At 37.1% G+C, this 21,610-nt stretch overlaps 1 protein-coding gene across 4 annotated transcripts in view; it reads right to left on the bottom strand.

The window, feature by feature from the left end:
• Positions 1 to 21,610, bottom strand: part of LOC130922299 (calmodulin-binding transcription activator 1-like) — a 213,322-nt gene that overhangs the window by 28,275 nt on the left and 163,437 nt on the right. For all 4 annotated transcript variants that reach the window (XM_057846990.1, XM_057846993.1, XM_057846994.1 and 1 more), the window contains one exon: positions 17,874 to 18,008. In XM_057846990.1, the coding sequence (XP_057702973.1) occupies positions 17,874 to 18,008 (135 nt within the window). The remainder of the gene's footprint in view (positions 1 to 17,873; positions 18,009 to 21,610) is intronic.

Below are 21,610 nucleotides of genomic sequence, written 5' to 3'. Positions count from 1 at the left end.
AAAAATTTACCTTAACATTTTTACATGTCTATTATTTCATACATGGCGCATCAATAAAATACAATTGCTTTGCTTTGTTCATAGTCAACCAGTTTTAAGACGATGACCCTAATTCTAAACCACTCTTACTACGTATTACGACTGCAGCTACTGATTATTTTAGTAGTTTATTAATTGATTAACTAGTTAGTACGAATAATCGAGTAATCGGATTAGGAACATAAAAAATTAAAATACCTGAGCTGTGCCTCAAGCGCTATTAAAAATTAAATAAATAAATGAGGATCTAAGTACAAATAAAGAACCATTGGCTAACTTACATAGCAAAAGTCCACTAGCTTAAATGCTATAAAATGCTAACGCTTCTTTTTTTTTTTTTTTTTTTTTTTTTAGCAATGTTCTTAACAAATGGTTCAAACTCATATTCCAACAAAAAACGTCTAAATTTCAAATGATAAAAAAAAAACCAAAAAAAAAACAAACAACAGCAAAAAAAAAACAAGCTAAGTTTTTGTTTGAGCTAAAGTTTGTCTTAACAGGGAGCAGTTGCATTCAGCCATGTGAAATGAGTTATGTCATATTCACTGTTACCTATAGAGGGCAGTGTATCCACCCAAATCAATAAAACCAAATGCAAACACTTTCAAAACAAACCATTATGACACAACTTTAACTAAACGAACACTTGAAGAAGCACAATTTAATTTAAACCTTTTTTCTAATCAAATTACCGTATTTTTCGGACTATAAATCGCAGTTTATTTCATAGTTTGGCTGGGGATGTGACTTATGTGTGAAATTATTAACACATTATTAGTGTAACCTGACTATAAGCCGCCAGCCACCAAATTTGACATGAAAACAACATTTGTTCATAGATAAGCCGCACTGGACTATAAGCTGCAGTTGTCCTCATTGTATTATGGGATATTTACACCAAAGATATTAACTGGTAACACTTCATTTGACAAAGGCATTATAAGACTGTCATGAAACCAAATGAACCACCATGAAGCTTTGAACCAATTGGGTGCAAAGCCTAATTGTTTCAAAAATCTTCATTTGGCCATCACTGCTCCCTTGGGGAAGACAGTCAACCTCTGCTGCCACCTGCTGTCAACACTGTTATCATCCAACCTTCCTCCTAGCATGCATTGCGGCACTACAGGTGTAAATAACAATCAAAATTCATGTTCTGTGCTAATTATTTCTTCAGTTACTGTTCCAGTTGTTTCATTAATTGCTAGCTATTGTATTTGGTAACATTTTTTTGGATAGTGGTGCCATAATACTGTCATAATTATGACATGACACTGTCATAAGCATTATTGAATGCTTATAATAGATGTCGATTAGCGTCATCCAGCAAATTATCTCACTTTTGAATGGACGTAAAAGATCTGAGCTGGACATAAATGGAGTTAGTGACATAATATGCCACATGACACATATTGACATCAGTCATAAGCGTTCAGTAATGCCCATGATAGTGTCATGTCATAATTATGACGTTCTTATGACAGTCTTATGATCTCTCAAAGTTTTACCTATTAACCCAAATAAATCATCAAATAAGCCGCACTGGACTATAAACCGCAGGATTCAAAATGAGGGAAAAAAGTAGCAGCTTATAGTCCGAAAATTAGGGTATATCATTTCACATGTTATTTTGGTGTTTTGGAGTGACACTGATGGTTTGGTAAACTTTTTAGCATGTTCTTTATGCTATAGTTACAGTATCTGAATAACTTAATAGCTATGTTACATTAACATACCAGCCACGCTCGCATCATGTAACATTATCATACTGTACACTTATTCAGCATGTTGTTCTCTATTGTATTTTTATTTTAAATTGCCTTTCAAGATGACAATCTGTTCTATGTGTTGGATTTTATCAAGTAAATTTCCCCCAAAAATGCGACTTATACCCCGGTGCGTTTTTTTCCCCTCTTCGTTGGGCATTTTATGGCTGGTGTGACTTATACTCAGGTGCGACTTATAGTCCGAAATATACTAAGGGTGTAACGGTGCATGTATTTGTATTGAACCGTTTCGGTACGTGGTGCTCGGTTCGGAACGGAGGCGTACCAAACGAGTTTCTCACATAATGTAACCCTTACTTTTTGAGGCTGTGAGTCGATCGGGTTACTGTTTCTTTGTGGAGATTATATTTACTCAATCTTCTCTACTATAATGAGGACCAACACGATAGGATAGTATAACCCAGAACTGTCAACAGCGCGACAACGTGGCCGCCGCCAGAACGCAGTGAAACGCGGGCGTGAAAGTCAATCAGCCAATGCACACCAGTCGCAGTGCGGCCACGTGTTAGACGCGTCCCAGAAGCGGCTCAACACGACGCACGCGAAAAGAACGGCAGTTTATTATTTGACGCGAGACGTGACCCTCCTGCGTCAATACTACTACCGGTAGCTAGGATCAGGCAGACCGGAAGTCACTTGTGTAAAAATACGATGGATCCGGTCGATTTTCAAACTAATATGCAATCGTAACCCACTTTTTGAGTCCATCAGATCTCTTGAGTGGTAGATCGTGGCACAGTTGACTTGTCTTTGTTGATTTACTGCTGTCTTCTCTGCTATATTAATAACCAACATGACCCCGTGTTCAATACAAAACCCTCCTGCCACAACAAAACAAGTAGGAACTAATATTCAGATAGGAACTAAAGTTATACAACATAAAATATACAATATAAATGAATACTACATCACATTTGTCAAATATAAACAAATAATAAAATAAATAATAGCCCATTTAAATACAATAAATTGAAATGAGCTAAAACACCTGTAATTAAATAATAATAATAATACACAGATCCTGCTTACACAATTCAATTGATTAATTTCTGTGTGGCACTTTAACTTGAGAAAATCCACCAATAAAGCTTTTGAAAACCGTTCATAAGAAAAAAAATGATTCATTGAGGGATTTCATTTGTAAAATACATGTTAAAATCTTTGTCATTGGGCTTTTCTCTTTAGCACACGACTTCTTTTTTCTTCTTTCTTTCAGATAGAAACCTGACCAACACGCGGGGTCTGAAAGGCAAATTGTTGTTGGATTATTATCTTTAAATAGCCGCTACTTTTTGAGCAGAATTCCAGCTTTGTATAGGCTAATGTTCCTATTGTTGAAAGGTGTGTACTAAACAACTAGCATATTTATATTTTGCATTTTGTTTTCTTACTGTACCGAAAATGAACCGAACCGTGACGTCAAAACCGAGGTACGTACCGAACCGAGATTTTTGTGTACCGTTACACCCCCTAAAAAATACGGTACTCAAGTTAATCGATTAATCGTTGCAGCACTACTGCTTACAATTTTTCACCATCGACGCATACTAAAAGTTCTGATTTGGTTAAACATTCAGAACTTTACCATTGTTTTTGCGATAGTATTCCTCTCCAGGTCAACTCATCATGAGCAACATCATTAAAGCTAATAGTAAAGCTTATCATTTTACTTTGAATAAGATATTTATAGTCAATCAATTTTCAATTAAGTACCGTCATTTCCGGACTATAAGCCGCTACTTTTTTCGTTCATTTTGAATCCTGCAGCTTATAGTCCAGTGTGGCTTATTTGTTGATTTATTTGGGTTAATTGGCAACACATGCCTCCTAGCATGCATTGCAGCACTACAGATGTAAGTAACAATCAAAATTCATGTTCTGTGCTAATTATTTATGCATTTACTGTTCCAGTTTCATTACTTGCTTGTTATGGTATTTGGTAACACTTTATTTGACAGTGGCGTCATAAGACTGTCATAACACTGTCATAGTTATGACATAAGACTATCATGGGCATTACTGAATGCTTATGACAGATGTCATTAAGTGTCATCCAGCAAATTATGTTACCAACTCCATTTATGTCCAGCTTGGATCTTTTAAATCCATTCAAAGTGAGATAATTTGCCGAATAAAACTAAATGATAACTGTTATAAGCATTTGTTAATGCCCATGACAGTGTCTTGTCTAATTGTCTAATGACAGTCTTTTGGCGCCACTGTCAAATAAAGTGTTACCAAATATCGTAACTAGCAATTAATTACAGAAAAGGAACAGTAATTGAACAATAATTAGTACAGAACATTTAATAACGTATTTTGATTGCTATTTACATCTGTTGCGCTGCAATGCATGCTAGGAGGACTGTTGGACAACAACAGTGTTGCCAGCAGGTGGCATAAAAGATTGACTGTCTCCCCCAAGGGAGCAGTAATGGTCAAATGAAGCTTCTTGAAGCAATGAAGCTTTGCAAACAATTGGTTCAAAGCTTCATGGTGGTTCATTTGGTCTTCTGACCATCGTATGATGCCGCTATCTAATGAAGTGTTACCGGTTATTATGTTTTGGTGTAAATATCCCATAATACAGTGAGGACAGCTGCGGCTTGTGGTCCAGTGCAGCTTATCTGTGAACAAATTAGAGCTGTCCCGACTAGTCGACATAGTCGACCTCATCGATGACGTAAATCCGTCGACGAGCACAACATCCCGTCGACGGTTAATGAAGGATTAAAAAAATATGTGTGGAAAGTTCAGAATGTTGGATGCTCTGTATGCAAGCGGGGAAAGCGGCACAAAGCCAAAAAAAGCGCACCAGAGTGTCCAAAACATTGACTTATTTCAAAGAAACAAAGGAGGGTACACTCTTCTGTCCTGGCTCTTCAATGCCAAGCTTGGCTGCACGTCGGCTGTGACTAAACACCAAGCGCCGTCACCCAGTTTGTAATTTTTTATTTTTCATTTTCATTTTTTGTACACCAGAGGGTGCTGTCGCCTTACTAAATCATGATGTTTCATTGACAATGGGCCTATAAGTGCTATTAGTATTGTTCTTAATGCTAATTGAAAGGTTTATTTCATGTTATGGTTTATTTTATGGTATAGAAAATTATATAAGGTTAAAAGGTCATAAATATATACAGTATATACAGTGATTGCAATCAAGGGAGAGATTGTCAATGATAAGGTAATAATTTAAGGTAAAGACAATTCATATAGGCAAGTCATTGATATATAAATAAGGTTTCAAAGGAAAAAGGTGAAAATTTTTTGTTAATTTCTAATTGTGTGGTTTTATTTGTGTGCACCGTAGCTCTTACGTTGTTTTTATATCAAGGATGGAATAAAAGTTGTAAGCCATCAGTTTAAGAGACCATCTTTCCAATCGGGATGCTACACTAGTTAATTCTGTCAGCGTTTGAACTCATTGTTTATTTGTGATTTGTTATTGTTATTTACGTGTTTATTTGTACTTTAATAAATAATTTAAGTGTTCCAATATATTTTTTGTGAATTGATAAGCGTCAACAAAAATGTCATTGCTAAATTAGTAAAAAAAAAAAAAAATTTTCTTTTATTTTTATTTTTTTTTTATTATTAGATTAGTCGACTAATCCTAAAAATAGTCGGCTGACTAATCGGGAGAAAATTAATCGTTTGGGACAGCCCTAAAACAAATGCCGTTTTCCTTTCACATTTGGTGGGTGGCGGCTTATAATCAGGTGCGCCTTATAGTGCGAAAATTACAGTATTTTTCACCCATAAGCATGCCAACAATAGCAATAACAAAATGTCAATGCACACAGTGTAAAGCAGGTAAACTGAAGTAAATATACAGAGCATAAACACAAGTCATAAACAGCACGATGGCTATTGTTTGAGCAGATCTATGAGCCAAAAAGCCTCCCTGCACTTGTTGTTGTCCTGTTATTGTTCTCCAGGTCTGCTTCCTAGTGAAGCCTCTAAGTATTTTCCCCACACTCAACTCATAAGCAACCACACAAACTGATTACCATTGGACTAAATTCAATCTTCTATATCCTCAGTCTAAAAATGAAAGACTTGAATATAAACACACGAGACAAAGCGGTATAACAACAGCATCACCTGAATAAACAACACGTGACTCATGCACCGCATGGAGGCGAAACAACAATTTCCAGACAGCAATTTCCAGATATCAATTTAGAAATAAAACAACATCAGACAATCTACGAACCCAAACAGCGAGTGTCTCTTTGTTCCAGTTTCTGCTCAACCGCGCTAGTTTGAAGTGTGCGACACACGTCGATACTCCCAACAACAGAGAGGATGAGAGAGAGATGGTGGGGGTGAGAGAGAGAGAGAGCAAGAGAGGGAGAGAGCGCACATTGTGTGTGAAGCGAGCAGCAGTGCTCTTCTCTTCAAATCAGCCCGCCAGACTTTGGAGCAGCAGGAGGTTTAGGTCGTCATCGTCGCATAGGAAGACTTCGCTCTCAACTAAACTGGAGCAGACGTGTGACGACGCCTTGTGCAGATGAACTTTTAACCCATTAATGTCTTCCCAATACTTTACATATTGCATTACTGAGGAAATGCACGCATGGCATTGATGAAGTCCAAAATCATGGTTATGAATACAACCTTTAGTGGGCAGGAGGACGGCGATTGAGCCATATTGTCTTTGTCCTTCAGTCGTGCACGCGGTAGGCTGTGACCGTGCAGCCGCATTGCCGCAGTGCGCAACGCGCAGTCTGGGGGCGCACATCCGCACGCACACACACATGTGGTAAATTGGTGAAGTCAGGGCATGTTTTACTGAGGTGGCATGTGTGTTACAAAGAGACTTTGCACTTCAGAGCAGCTGTTTAATCGCCCTTTAACTTCACTGCAATACTTTTAATTTGATGCAATTTTATTGAAATGAGGGCAGTCTGTCAGTATGCAGACGATAGTCGAGGCTGATACCAGACGATTTTCGTTGGCATTTTTTCCCTCGATAAACTAGAGATACTTTGTGTGGTTTTTCCACACCAATAAAATAAACGACAAGAACTACTATAAGAACTAACAAGTTTACTGTGTTTTGGTCATGACATACGGTAGAAGTGATGACAAATGACAGGATATGTAATAGGGCTGCAGCTATCGAATATTTTAGTAATCGAGTAATCGACTGAAAATTCTATCGATTAATCGAGTAATCGGATAAAACAAATATATTTTTAGGTGAAGAGCAATTATACATATACATGAGAAAACAAGACATTTCATCTAATCTTGAACCATTTTCAGTCAATCAATGTCTTTATTTTCGATGTATATTGTTGAAAACAGCCAACAATTGCATCTCAGATGTAAGTAGAATTAAAAAAAAAAGACTAATTCACTGCTTTCACTCAAAAAACTTTTAGATCTTATTAAAAAAATAAAAAAAAAACATATATATATATATATATATATATATATATATATATATATATATATATTACCTAATAATGTCGTTACGCTTGATAACACACATCACTTAAAAGTTAGGATTTTTTTCCCCACGTGTTTCAATTGAATTTCTCTTTGTGTCAAGCCATTTTTAAGTTCTAGTTAAGTTTTAAGTTAGACTAAACTGTAAGTCCTGATAGGATTTTGAGTTTTTGCAGTGTTCAAAATAAATGTATGATACAGGCTGTATTGGAGCACATTAGGGACCAGTGCTACTTGGTGTTTTATCCAGCAATGACTACTGAGCTAAAATTGATAGTTAGCATGATTAAGTTTTTATTTTACACCCTCACCACTCCACAATGCTATGTTACGTTAAAGCCTGTATGTAAGACACATTAGCCACGCATCGACAGTGGTCATAATTAATTGAAACCTAGCCCTCCGCAGGGCTAACGTTACGTGAGCTAGTAGCGACAGTAACGTTAATCTTATTTATTAGCGCTTAGCGCTCTTTATTAGCGCTCAGCGCTGTACTGCTTTAAGATGGCGGCTGTTTACAAACGCTGCCCAGACGCGGCCGAGTCTGTCATTTCGCATCTAGTTCAACATACATGTGATCTCTATGAGACGCACCAGACGCTACCTGTTACCAATGTAGCATTGTGCGGGCTAGTATTTAGCAACGTCGGCGTCGTTTGTGGCGGCTGTCGGCTGCGTTGTTGTTTTTTTTTTTTCCCTTCTTCCTCTCCGCACGTGACAGCGCGTTGTCCCGCATTAAAAGTAGTCCTAGCAAAACGTGATGCTTAGAGCTGTCAAAATAAACGATTACTCGAGGTGAATAAAATTACTCGGATCAGTTTTAAACTCGAGTTACTCGAGTTGCTCGAGTACTCTTTTCAGCTCTAATATGTAATGAGTACCGTATTTTCGGACTATAAGTCGCAGTTTTTTCATAGTTTGGCTGGGGGTGCGACTTATACTCTGGGGCGACTTATGTGTGAAATTATTAACACCTTATGATATCATTTCACATGGGTAACACTTTATAATAACTATCCGTTTTACTAGTTAATAGATCATTTGTAAACTTGATAAATGATTCATTGTTGATTTGTAAAGTATTTGTTAACAGTTTGTTAAGCATTTACAGGGAGTTCCAATATGGTACACTTTATGTTGAAGGTCATAAGTTTTATTGGTTAAATATACAAAGAAAAGTACAAATATTTGTTGGTTCTATGGCAGATTTTCATAAATGTGCAACATGAGCTCTGCCTGCAAAATGCCTTATAAAAATGCCTTTTCTTTTGAAGTGAACGGTATTTCTTAACCTGAAAATATAGAAATGACAAACATTACACACAAAAACTTGAAACGTTTCTACACAAACTGTGTTTCAGGTTAAGAACACCCTGTAAATGCTAAAAAACTGTTAACAAATACTTCACAAATCAACAATAAATCATTTATCAACAGTTTACTAATGATCTATTAATTAGTAAAAAACGGATAGTTATTATAAAGTGTTATCTTCACATGTTATTTTGGTGTTTTGGAGTGAAATTGATGGTTTGGTAAACTTGTTAGCATGTTCTTTATGCTATAGTTATCTGAATAACTCTTAATAGTAGAGATGTCCTGATCGATCGGGATGGCAATCGATCGGGTCCGATCACGTCATTTTCAAAGTATCGGAATCGGCAAAAAAATATCGGCCATGCCTTTTTTATATATATATATATATATATATATATATATATATATATATATATATATATATATATATATATATATATATATATATATATATATATATATATATATTTTTTTTTTTTTTTTAAATTAAATCATTTTCTAATTGTATTTAACGTTACAGACATAATATGTTACACTCATCCAGAGTCTTTAGTTTAGGCTTAAGGTAGGGTTATCAAAAAATATCCCGATAACGGGATAATTAATTTTTTTAAAAATGTGTCACGTTAAAATATTTAATGCAATTAATGTATACGCTGTACGACTCACTCATTGTCGCGCTCCATCTGTAGTGACGACGTTTTACCTATATAGAGAGATAAAAGGCAGCGCTACATGAGTAGAGTGAATTTTGGCAGCCTTTGGAGCCTTTTTTTTAATTGCTAAAGCCTTGCAATCCCTCTCCCTTGCATTGTTGCAGTATGTCACTATCCACTATTTCCTCCTCCCTGACACTTACCTATTGATTGACAACCAGTAGGCTGTACTTAACTTATCTGGGTTTTGCACTGATTTTTGCCTGTTTTCAACTGGTATATTTTTGCTCTGCACTTTAGCACTGACACGACCTCATGCTGCTGTTGAATCTTTGCTGTACATATGTCCAAAACTGTGTCAATGTTTACACTTGGTACTGATGGGTATTTATTTTATGGGTTTGCACTTTGCACTTTACCAACTTAGCTGTATGTGCTGGATGGATGCTCCAAACAAAGTTTCGTTGTGCTTTCTTTGTAACAATGACAATAAATATTCTGAATCTGAATCTGAATCTATGATTAGAAATATCATGGGAAGCAATGTGGGGAAGCAAGGTGACAATTGATCTTCGTCTTAACGCCTTAAGTTATTTCCCAACGCAGAGAAGCTATATCAATTGGTAGCACGACGCACAGTCATGGTTCCACTTCCCATCATGCATTTCGGATGGCCACAGTATCAGTTACTGAAAGCTCAACAAATACACTAGATGGCAATATTTAGTCACAATATACAAAGTCACAAGTCTTTCCATCCGTGGATCCCTCTCACAGAAAGAATGTTAATAATGTAAATGCCATCTTGAGGATTTAATGTCATAATAAACAAATACAGTACTTATGTACTGTCTGTTGAATGTATATATTCGTCCGAGTTTTATTCATTTTTTTCTTAATTCATTGCCAAAATGTATACATGTATACAATGTATGTATACATGTAAACGATGTATACAATCGGGAATGATTGGAATTGAATCGGGAGCAAAAAAAAAAAAAAAAAAGCAATCGGATCGGGAAATATCGGGATCGGCTGCTACTCAAACTAAAACGATCGGGATCAGATCGGGAGCAAAAAAACATGATCGGAACAACCCTACTTAATAGCTATGTTACGTTAACATACCGGCCACTTTCGCATTTCGTTGTTCATGCATCATGTAACATTATCATACTGTACACTTTAGTGCTGCAACGATTAATCGACTGACTCGAGTATTCGATTAGAAAAAGTTATTCAAATTAAATTTTGTTGCTTCGAGTATTTGTTTAATTAAAGTGGCGTTGTAATGGCTTATTTTAAAGTTTTTGCATTTAGATTTATAGATTAGGGTGGATACACTGCCCTCTGGTCTGCCTCTTTTCACATGGCTGAATCCAACTGCTCCCTGTTAAGACCAAGTTTTTGTTTGAGCTAATGTTTTTTTTTTTTTAATGCATTTATAATTTAGTTCGTAGGTATATTTAGCTGTTTTTTGAGTGAATATTTGTTAAGAGCATTGTAAAAAAAAATTTTTTTTAGCATTTTATAGCATTTAAGCTGGTGGACTTTTTCTATGTAAGTTAGCCAATTGTTCTTTTGTTGTACATAGATCTTCATTTAAAAAAAAAAAAAATACCGTTTGAGGCTCAGCTCAGGTATTTTAATTTTTCATGTTCCTTATCCAATTACTCGATTATTCTAACTAACTAGTCCATCGATTAATCGACTACTAAAATATTCGATAGCAGCAGCCTTATACGCTTATTCAGCATGTTGTTTTCTACCGTATTTTTGTTTTTAATTGCCTTTCAAGATGACGTATCTGTTCTATGTGTTGGATTTTATCAAGTAAATTTCGCCCATAAATGCGATTTATACTCCGGTGCGACTTATATATGTTTTTTTCCTCTTTCCAGCATTTTATGGCTGTTGCGACTTATACTCAGGTGCGACTTATAGTCCAAAAAATACGGTAATTTTAATGGCACACTTCAACTTAAGACGAGCCACCATTACATTCAAAACAACTAGAAACTGCAATTTCTGGAGAAATTAACAGCTTAAAGCTGTTAATTATAAGATCTAGAAAATTTTTGAGTGAAAGCAGTGAATTTTTTTTTCTAGTTACATCTGAGTTGCAATTGTTGGCTGTTTTCAACAATGTACATCGAAAATAAAGACATTGATTGACTGAAAATGGTTCAATATTGGTTTAAATGTCGTTTTTTCTCATGTATATTTATTACTGCTCTTTACCTAAAAAAAAAAAAAAGTTATATCCGATTACTCGATTAATCGATAGAATTTTCAGTCGATTACTCGATTACTAAAACATTCGATAGCTGCAGCCCTACTTTTAATGCCACTTAAACTAAATTAATGCTGCAGATAGACATAAGACACACAAATTGTCAGCGTTAAAGCAACACTTGGTAACTTTTCCGTTTTGGTCGATTTTAGCACGCAGGTGGACAAACGCTGTAGTGTTTTGCCTGATGGAAGACTGCGTTTCCCATAAGGACAAACGCACAGTCGCACTGTGTCGTAAAATCATCAATCTATCAAAAATCGATCTCCCAGTCACCAGCGAATGGATTAAACAACATTTCTGTTTCCAGCTGCCGTGTCAAAGATGAATAGTCATAAGGTAATGAATCTATTTGTGCCTAAACAATTGCATGTGACGGTTAGTAACCGTTAGTGGTGTCAACAATAATCGATGCGGCGATGCATCCCGATGTGGGGCATGGACGATTCGATTCGATGCAGGCAACAAGCCGAATCGATTCAGCGCATTTTAAAATATATAAGTACGTTCAAAAATCTTCCCTGCGCAATTCCGGTAATGCAACGGATTTGGTTTCCCCATTTGTATTGTTATTCTCATGTTTCATTTTTTTTACACACCGCATAACTCTGGTCAAGTTTCCCACCAACCTCGTAGAAGCCAAAATGTCTCCGGATGTCTGCTTTCAATGTCTTAGGTCCATCAATAATCTTTCTCGCTCCCTCTTTCTCCGCTTCAGCCAATGTTATGGTATGTCCTATCTCTTAGAGGTTAGATCTTGTGCCCCGAACCCGATTAAGCATTCACGTTCGGGTTGGGTCGGGCCGCCGTGCCGGAATAATAAATTATTAAAAAAAAAAAAAAAAAAAAAAAACGGGGATAAAACCGAGAGCAGGCTCTCTGTTTTGTGCATTTGCTTGTGCATGCAGATGAACGCCGTGGCCCGCATGTTTTTTTTTTTTTTAATATTAAACTTTCCTGGCGTTATTTCGTTGTGTAAATGCTTTTACAATGATCACAAAAATATGTAAACTATTTAAACATTAAGAAACTTTGCGTTTTTTTCTGCCAACTGAGAATTCGTTACGAAAGACACTTTTATTTATGCACACAAAGGCAACACAAATGTGATCCTTTTGAATCTTCTCCTCTGTGTGTCTGCAAAACCGCACGTTTTTTTTTTTTTTTTTTTAAATATTAAACTTTCCCGGCGTTATTTGGTTGTGTAAATGCTTTCATAATGATCATAAAAATATGTTGACTATTTAACACGAGAAGTCCCAGAGAATTCTTGTATCCCTAATAGTCCCAAGCAATGGCCGATTTGGCCTCTACCCCGGAAAAACCCAGATGTGGCCAAGATGGCCCAGGTGCTTTTGAATTGGCAAGTCATTGTCCGACAGACAAGAGCCATTCATATATGGGAATATTAGGAGTATTTGTCTTGGGAAAAGGCCGATTCGGCCTTTGCTGGGTTTTCTAGTGTTGAACATAAAGAAAACCTGCGTTTTTTTTTCTGCCAAATGAGAATTCGTTAGGAAGGCCACTTTTATTTATGCACACAAAGGCAACAGAAATGTGATCCTTTTGAATCTTCTCCTCTGTGTGTCTGCAAAACCCAAGTTTTTTTGGTTTTTTTTTTCATATTAAACTTTCCCAGCGTTATTTCGTTGTGTAAATGCGTTTATAATGATCATAAAAATATGTAGACTATTTAAACATTAAGAAAACGAACTCGAAGAAATGAAAATAAATTGCTGCTACTGCGTTTTTTTTTCCCGCGTCACTCCAAAAAAAAAAAAAAAAAAAAAAAAACTGGTTTTTCGGGCCCAATCTAACCTCTATTGCACATATATAGTGGGCTAGGCCTACATTTTACTTTTGTTCTACACTGCAATTTAGTTGATGTTTTGTTTGCAACTGAACTGATCCCTGGATTGATATTGCGATAAAGATGCTGCTGCACAACAATATTTTCTTTGTCGTTTTCTTTAATATTTACTTGAATATTTTTATTGATGTGTTGTTGTGACTAAATTACAGTGACTGTTATTACTGATTTTGCACAGGAGTTCAGATGTTGCACTGTGTGAAAGGCTGCTAGTGTGTGTAAAAAAAAGAGAAAACCCTGGTCTCATTCAAAGCACTAATTAAATGCTGTGATCTGTTTTTTTTTTTTTAATACAGTATATATATCTGAAAGTATTTTCATTTGACTTCAACCAGGAGTGACACAAGAGCCAATAAAAAGTTGTTTAATGTCTGACCGCTTCTGTTGCCTCATGATTCACGAAAAATATGCTTTGCTTTAGAATTTTAATACATCCCAGGCTTTAATGCATTTACAGTGGGGAGAACAAGTATTTGATACACTGCCAATGGGTTTTCCCATTGGCAGTGTATCAAATACTTGTTCTCCCCACTGTATATATTCGTCCGAGTTTTATTCATTTTTTTCTTAATGCATTGCCAAAATGTATATGATCGGGAAAAATTATTGGGAATGATTGGAATTGAATCTGGAGCAAAAAAAAAAAAAAAAAAAAGCAATCGGATCGGGAAATATCGGGATTGGCAGATACTCAAGCTAAAACGATCGGGATCAGATCGGGAGCAAAAAAAACATGATCGGAACAACCCTACTTTTTATCTGAGTTTGTTCTACATGATAAAATGTCTGAGTGAGTGCTCGTCCGAGACTGGTGATTCCATACTTTTTGCTAGGGGTTGTATATTACATGAACAATCACAGGTGAGGTCTCGAGTTGCCCATGTCACACTGCAGATGTGTTTTTGCCAAGTCAAGATTTTGGTACGCGGCGAGTGCACTGCATTTATAAGGCATGAGAGGAGCCACTTTGATTGCCATGACTGAAATCGTCCGTGACGCCCTCCATCTCACAGGTCAGTCAAATTGCACTTGTTTGCGGAATTACCAACATAAGGTCTAATCCGTCTATGAGCAGAAATATGCCACACAAAGCAGCGAATTTACTTGTACATTGGTCAGTAAAATAGAACCGTACATAACAGTCACACCTCGTTAGGACCATTTCACGACTCTGATCTCCATACAAGATCCAGCCATCCATTTTCCACTTATCCTTATTAGGTTGGCATGTGTACTGGAGCCTATTAAAATTTACGTCAGCTGCCAAGTAGGAAACGTACTTGATTGAATTTCAGACAGAAAAACGCGGAAAAGCAAGTATTCATCCTCATAATAACACTTAAGGACAATTTAGAGTCTTAATGAATTTTCCGTGCCTGTTTTTGGAATGTGGGAGGAAATCGGAGGACCAGGAAAAACTCACGTAGGCACAGGGAAAACATGCAAACTCCATAAAAGAAGGTAAGAGCCTGGTTACAATCCCACAACCTTTGAACTGTGAGGCGGTCATGCTCACTAGTAATTTAACACTATGCCGCTTACAATATTAGGGTTAGCATTACGCATAATGCATTAATAAATATGATCAAACTCCCAAATGTTGCTAACTATGATAAAATTTGAGATTTTTTACTAAAAGAAAAGCCCTACAAGTCTAGGGAGAACAAGTTAACTCCGCAAAGGACAAGGGGAGTTTAGATTGAAACCGCTATTAGTCCACTGTGCTGCCCAGTACAGTCCCTGACAAAAGTCTTGTCGCTTATCCATTTTGTAGAAACAATTACTAATAACCTGACTTTTAATTATTCAATTGGTTTCAGAAATAGCTCATATGAAAGCTAATACCCTCCTAAATGATGTTGAATGTACAAAAATATTTTTGTTTCACTGAAAAAAGATTTATCATTTAATGAAGACATAAAGGTCCTATTGTGGCAAGACAAACATTTTGTCACCTACAGAAAGCAATGTGAAAATTGAACAAAAAATGTACTTCAAATACAAAAATATGTTACATAACATAAGCGAATTAAGTAATGGTGCTGTGAGATCCAAATTTAATATTTTGTATGACTTCCATGGGCTTCGGCAAGGATTCACACAATTTATTGATGAAGTCATCAGGAACCTCAAAGAAAGCAGTCTTGCATGGCTTCCAGAGTTCATCAACATTCATGGGTTTCGTCTTCCATGCTCATGCTCAATGATGTTCAGGTCTGGTGACTGGCCAGTCCTGGAGGATCTTGATCTTCTTTGTCTTGAGGAACTTTGAGGTACAGATTGAAGTATGCAATGGAGCAGCATCCTGCTGCAGAATTTGTCCCCTTTTATGGTTAGGAATGTAAGAAGAGGCAGCTAAGATTTGTTGATATTTCAAACTATTAATGTTGTCTTCTACCCTGCAGATCTCTCGCACACCCCACATTGGATGTAACCCCAGACAATGATTTTGCCACCACCAAACTTCACTGTTTTCTGAGTGAATATCTGATCCATGCGGGCTCCAGTAGGTCTCCTGCGATATTTGCGGCAACTGTGGTGTAATTCAATGGAAGATTCATCTGAAAAATCCACCTTTTTCCACTTTTCCAGCGTCCATCCTTTTGACAGGCTGTGGGCCTTGGCAAATGCCACACGTTTTTTAAATTGTCTTTTGTTTAATGCTGATTTCTGGGCACTGATTCGACCATGGAGGCCATTTCTAGACAGAATTCGACAGACTGTTCTGGTTGACACAGGGACTTCAGGTGATCAGGTCTCGTGGAGCTCTGCTGCAGTGGAAAAAGATCAAGATCCTCCAGGACTGGCCAGCCCAGTCACCAGACATGAACATCATTGAGCATGTCTGGGGTAGGATGAAAGAGGAAGCATGGAAGACGAAACCCAAGAATGTTGATGAACTCTGGGAGGCATGCAAGACTGCTTTCTTTGATGTTCCTGATGATTAGGGGTGTGACAAAATATCGAAATATTGATATATCGTGATACTTTGTATCCCAAAAGGTTATCGATATGCTCCCGCCAAGAATCGAGATATCGTTTTAAAAAGGTGTCAATGTTAAAAAAAATTTTTTTTTTTAAAAGGACCCAATAAGTTGCTATCAAAATCTTCCACTATAATAGTGTCTTAGTTAACTATATGGCTGCCATTGATGGCGGCTCAGAGCCAAACCAGAGCATTCACAGTCACTCTTTCTGATTTTCAGGTCATTTACAGTTCAATTTCACTTCATTTTAGAGCATTTAAAAGCTCACTTCCTGTTGAGTTTGAGTCACTGCCTTTTCATTTGGGAGATTCCCAGGCCACTTCCTGTTCTGTACCCTAAAACCAACAGGAAGTGACTCATAAAATGCCCCAAAATCAACAGGAACTTCAGGAAGTAGTAGTAGTAGAAGAAGTAGGGCTGTCAAACAATTAAAATTTTTAATCGAGGTAATTACAGCTTAAAAATTAATTAATCGTAATTAATCGCAATTAATCGCAATTCAAACCATCTATAAAATATGCCATATTTTTCTGTAAATTATATATATATTCTGTAAAATAAATTGTTGGAATGGAAAGATAAGACACAAGAAGGATATATATACAGTCAACATACGGTACATAAGGACTGTAGTGGGCATTTCACTCTACTGTCATTTAAATCTGTCTATGCTGTCCTCACTCCGAAGCGTCTACTTTTTCCAAAGCTAGACAGCTAGTGAACGACGCCTTAATAATTAGACTTCTTCCTTTTTCATCTGATTTATTAATAAAATGGCCTCAAACCATTGTCCTCTTTAGACCGTCGTAAAACTAAAAAAAAAAAAAGTACACAAGCATTGCATTAGCAACAACGTTAGCTTAGCACGCTATACAGGTTCACTAAATATAAACAAAAAGCGTCTCATACAAAAAATATAACATTTCGCTTACTAACATGATATGTACATTTTTTACAACAACCATACTTACGGACAAATCTTGTCCAAGGATCATATAAGCACAACATTATCAGCCCGAGACGTCGTGCAGCCATATTGAACTGGCAAGAAAACAATAAACCATGTCGCAAAGCGACCACAAGAGTTCGCTGTTGGACAGCACAAAAAGCCTTGCTGTAAAACTTACCAAAAGGCAGAATACTTTCTGAGCGGGACATGTGCGTTAATTGCTTCAAATATTTTAACGTGATTAATTTAAAAAATTAATTACCGCGCGTTAACGCGATAATTTTGACAGCTCTAGTTATTAGCAATTGTTTCTACAAAATGGATCAGCAACAAGACTTCTGTCAAGGGACTGTATGTGTCATGTGTAAGATCAGAGAAAAAAAGTAAGTATATAAGTATATAAGTATTTTATCTTTTAATAAAGGCCACTGTTTTAAGCGTCCTGCTCTGTGGGAACTTTAAAAGTGTAACTGTACACCCCCGTGTTGCCACAACACACAGCTGAATGCTCTCACCGTCCAATGACAGCCAGTCATGCTGAGAAGATGGGAGGGCAGGAAGGTCACGCGCCTTGTATTCAAACACCACAGAAGAAGAGATGACCTCACCGCCCATCGCTACCTGCAGCATGACGAGTCCTGTGTCATGAGCTGGAAAGAACCACAAGGGAAGAAATTAACATAATTTGAGTGAGATCACACATTTACACTCTCTTGCTAACCCATGTCAATAGAAGGATCTTTTGTGTCGTCATTGTTTACATTTCTTACATTGCATCATGGTAGCTTAGGGCAAGAACCACCATATTTCACATGTAGTTTGATTCTTTTGCACGTTTGGAGGATCAATTAGCAAGGCAGATGGTTCACTTTTGCTGTTTGGTCGACTGTATGCCCTGTTGGTTATTTTTCTTACTTCTCACAAAAACAAACTAAAACAAAAAAATGAAAGAAATAGCTACAGGCAATAGAACCCGGTGTTCTGTCAGATTAGCATACCCATATAATTACCGTATATAGTGCTTTCCCAAACATCAAATATTGCTCAAAGTGCTTTATAGAATACTTATTCATTCATTTTCCATACCGCTAACCCTCTTGGGGTTGCTGGAGCCTATCCAGTCTCCTATGAACATGTGGTGGGGTGTACAGGGAGTCCCCAGGTTACGAACAAGCTCCGTTCCTATGGTGGCAAAGTAACCAGAACTTCCACGTACATCTGAATTAATCCTTTAAGTACCCCTAAATGTCAAAATAACTAGCCAAAAAATCTAAAAATATTGTCTTTTGTTTAATGATGGAGGATACACTGCCCTCTGGACTGTCGCCTTGTATGACTGAAGACCAGACTCAGATGTCTGACATGGATAAAGGATAGCAGTAAAGATGTCGATCGGGATGCTGATCGATCGGGTCTGATCACGTCATTTTCAAAGTATCGGAATCACCAAAAAAATATCGGACATGCCTTTTTTTAATATATAAATATTTTTTAATTAAATCGTTTTCTAATTGTATTTAACGTTACAGACTAAATGTCTTGCAGTCATCCAGAGTCTTTAGTTTTGGCTTAAAGTAGGGCTATCAAATTTATCGCATTAACGGCGGTAATTAAAATAGTTAACGCAATTAACGTATGCGCTGCACGACCCACTCACGCATTGTCGCGCTCAATCTATAATGGCGCCGTCTTACCTATATATACAGCTAAAAGGCAGCGTAAAATGAGTAGAGGGAGTTTTGGCAGTCTTTGGAGCCTTTTATTAAATGGCTAAAGCCTTACAATCCCTCTCTCAACTATTAGAAATATCGTGGGAAGCAATGTGGGGAAGAAACGTAGTAGTTGATCTTTTTCTTAACACCCTATCTTATTTGCCAAGGCAGAGAAGATATATCAATTGGTGTCACTACGCACAGTCATGGTTGCACTTCCCATCATGCATTTGGGCAGAACAGTTAAATGGCTACAGTATCATTTACTGAAAGCTCAACAAATACACTAGATGGCAATATTTAGTCACAATATACAAAGTCAGATTTATCCTTTAGGAATTACAAGTCTTTCTATCTGTGGATCCCTTTCACAGAAAGAATGTTAATAATGTAAATGCCATCTTGAGGATTTATTGTCATAGTAAACAAATACAATACTTATGTACTGTATGTTGAATGTATATATTCGTCTGAGTTTTATTCCTTTTTTTCTTAATGCATTGCCAAAATGTATATGATAGGGAAAAAATTATCGGGAATGATTGGAATTGAATCGGGAGCAAAAAAAAAAAAAGCAATCAAATCGGGAAATATCGGGATCGGCAGATACTCAAACTAAAACGATCGGGATCGGATCGGGAGCAAAAAAACATGATCGGAACAACCCTAGATAGCAGCGTTCTGGTTTGGCCAACATCAGGCTGTAAGTTGTTTCAGCTAATATATGTTTGTGTATGCAGTAGTAGTAGTAGTATAGAGCTACAGTTTGTGGAGTAATGTGCGAGCGATTTGTTATAAAAATTGTAAAGACGTTAGCATTCCTAGCATTTAAGCTAGCGGACTTTTGTTAGGCAGATTAGGTTCATTTATTCTACTGAATTTACATATTGATCAGACTAGATGGATGTTTGAACGCTTGTGAATTGTTTTGTGTCAAGTGTTTTATTGTTAAATGCGTGTCATTTTAAACATAAGTGTCCATATGTGTGTTACAGCTTTACAAATTGTCAAAAGTGAAGGAAGTAAAAATACTTCAAAAAGCACAATTGCCTTGTTTGCTGTCTTTAAATCTAAACAACTTCACGTTTTGTGAGATTTTTAATAGATTAAAAATTAAGATATGTGAGGTACAATAAGGGAGAGCTGGGCGGTTTACAGAAAATTTACCTTTACCAAGATGGTTCATGATAACCGAAGTCATTTTGACTATGTAGGTAAATTTGTTTTTTTTAATGAAACGAAAGAATATATATTTTCAGCCCGCCTTAACTATGTGTTGTTCGGCTATGCTCATTCCCCTTTAAGACAGCAGCCAGTGTGCTTACGTGTGAAGTCACATGGCTATCAGGAAATCAAACAAAAATAAGCTAACGCTAGCGGCTAATGCTACAAGTGTACGTGCAGGAGTGGGATTATAGTGAAACGGCTACTGGTAGCCAGGCCACAGGCATTTCGATTGAATCAGGTGCTTTTCATGCGACAAAAAAAAAAAAAAAAAAAAAAAAAAAAAGCAACTGGGGACAGAATGGCGGACGAGACTCCGGCGTCGTAAAGTACAAATCGTGTTAGTCAAATACGTCGTAACTCGGGGACTCCCAGTACTCTGAACTGGTTTCCAGCCAATCGCAGGGTACATAAAGACAAACAACCTTTTACACTCACAATCACACCTATGGAATTCTAAGTGCCCAATTAGCCTACCATGCATGTTTTTGGGATGTCGGAAGAAGATGGAGCACCCACACGGCTTTGAATTATTTGACCTTGTCACAAATATATACATTTTAAAGGGAACCACGGACAGAAAGACTTGTAGTTCTTAAAAGATAAATGTTAGTGTGAGTTATAATAATTTGATATTCAAACTCCTCTTAATGTTTTAGTGTTTATAAAATTTGAAAAATTAGTTTAACTAGCGGTTGCCATTGTTGTTGACAACGCAATGCACTCTGGGCGGTGACGTCACTGGGCAGCACTGCTGTACTTCCACAGTGTCACTTGTTAGCTACATCAACATGTCGTCAGTTCTGCCCTTCCAATTTGAACCCGAGTGAAAAAGTGATGAGCAGGACAGCACTGTCGATATTTTACAAAACCAGCAGCAAAAGCAATTTAATGAAGGTCTCCAGCTGGATTCCAACACACGTTTCCAGTGCAACAAACGAGCGTGTAAACCACAGGACTTCGGGATAAAAAAATTTAAAAAAAAAAAAAAAAAAACGGGGAAAACCGCGGTGAGGGGCAGACAAACGAAAAAAAAAGGCAATGATGCAACTAGCAACGAAGGGATATACAAAGTGTCAAATGGCAGCAAGTCAATATCTCGGCAAGCCGCCTAGGATCGGTTTAAAGACACTGCTGATGAGCTGAAATTACATGCAGGTACGACGTTGGGAACTCATCCCGCAGCTCTGTAACAAAACAATCTGACCAGCAGCACAATGTGACAAAGTCATTCCAGTCGTCAAACTAGCTTCACTTGCTAGCTAGCACAGCTATTCTCCCTGTCCGCACCAACCGCGTCATCGTCCCCAGAGTGC

Source organism: Corythoichthys intestinalis, chromosome 9, assembly GCF_030265065.1.
Source record: "Corythoichthys intestinalis isolate RoL2023-P3 chromosome 9, ASM3026506v1, whole genome shotgun sequence".
NCBI lineage: Eukaryota > Metazoa > Chordata > Actinopteri > Syngnathiformes > Syngnathidae > Corythoichthys > Corythoichthys intestinalis.
The sequence above is the reverse complement of the archived record's forward strand: the minus strand, read 5'-3'. Positions and strand labels throughout refer to the sequence as shown.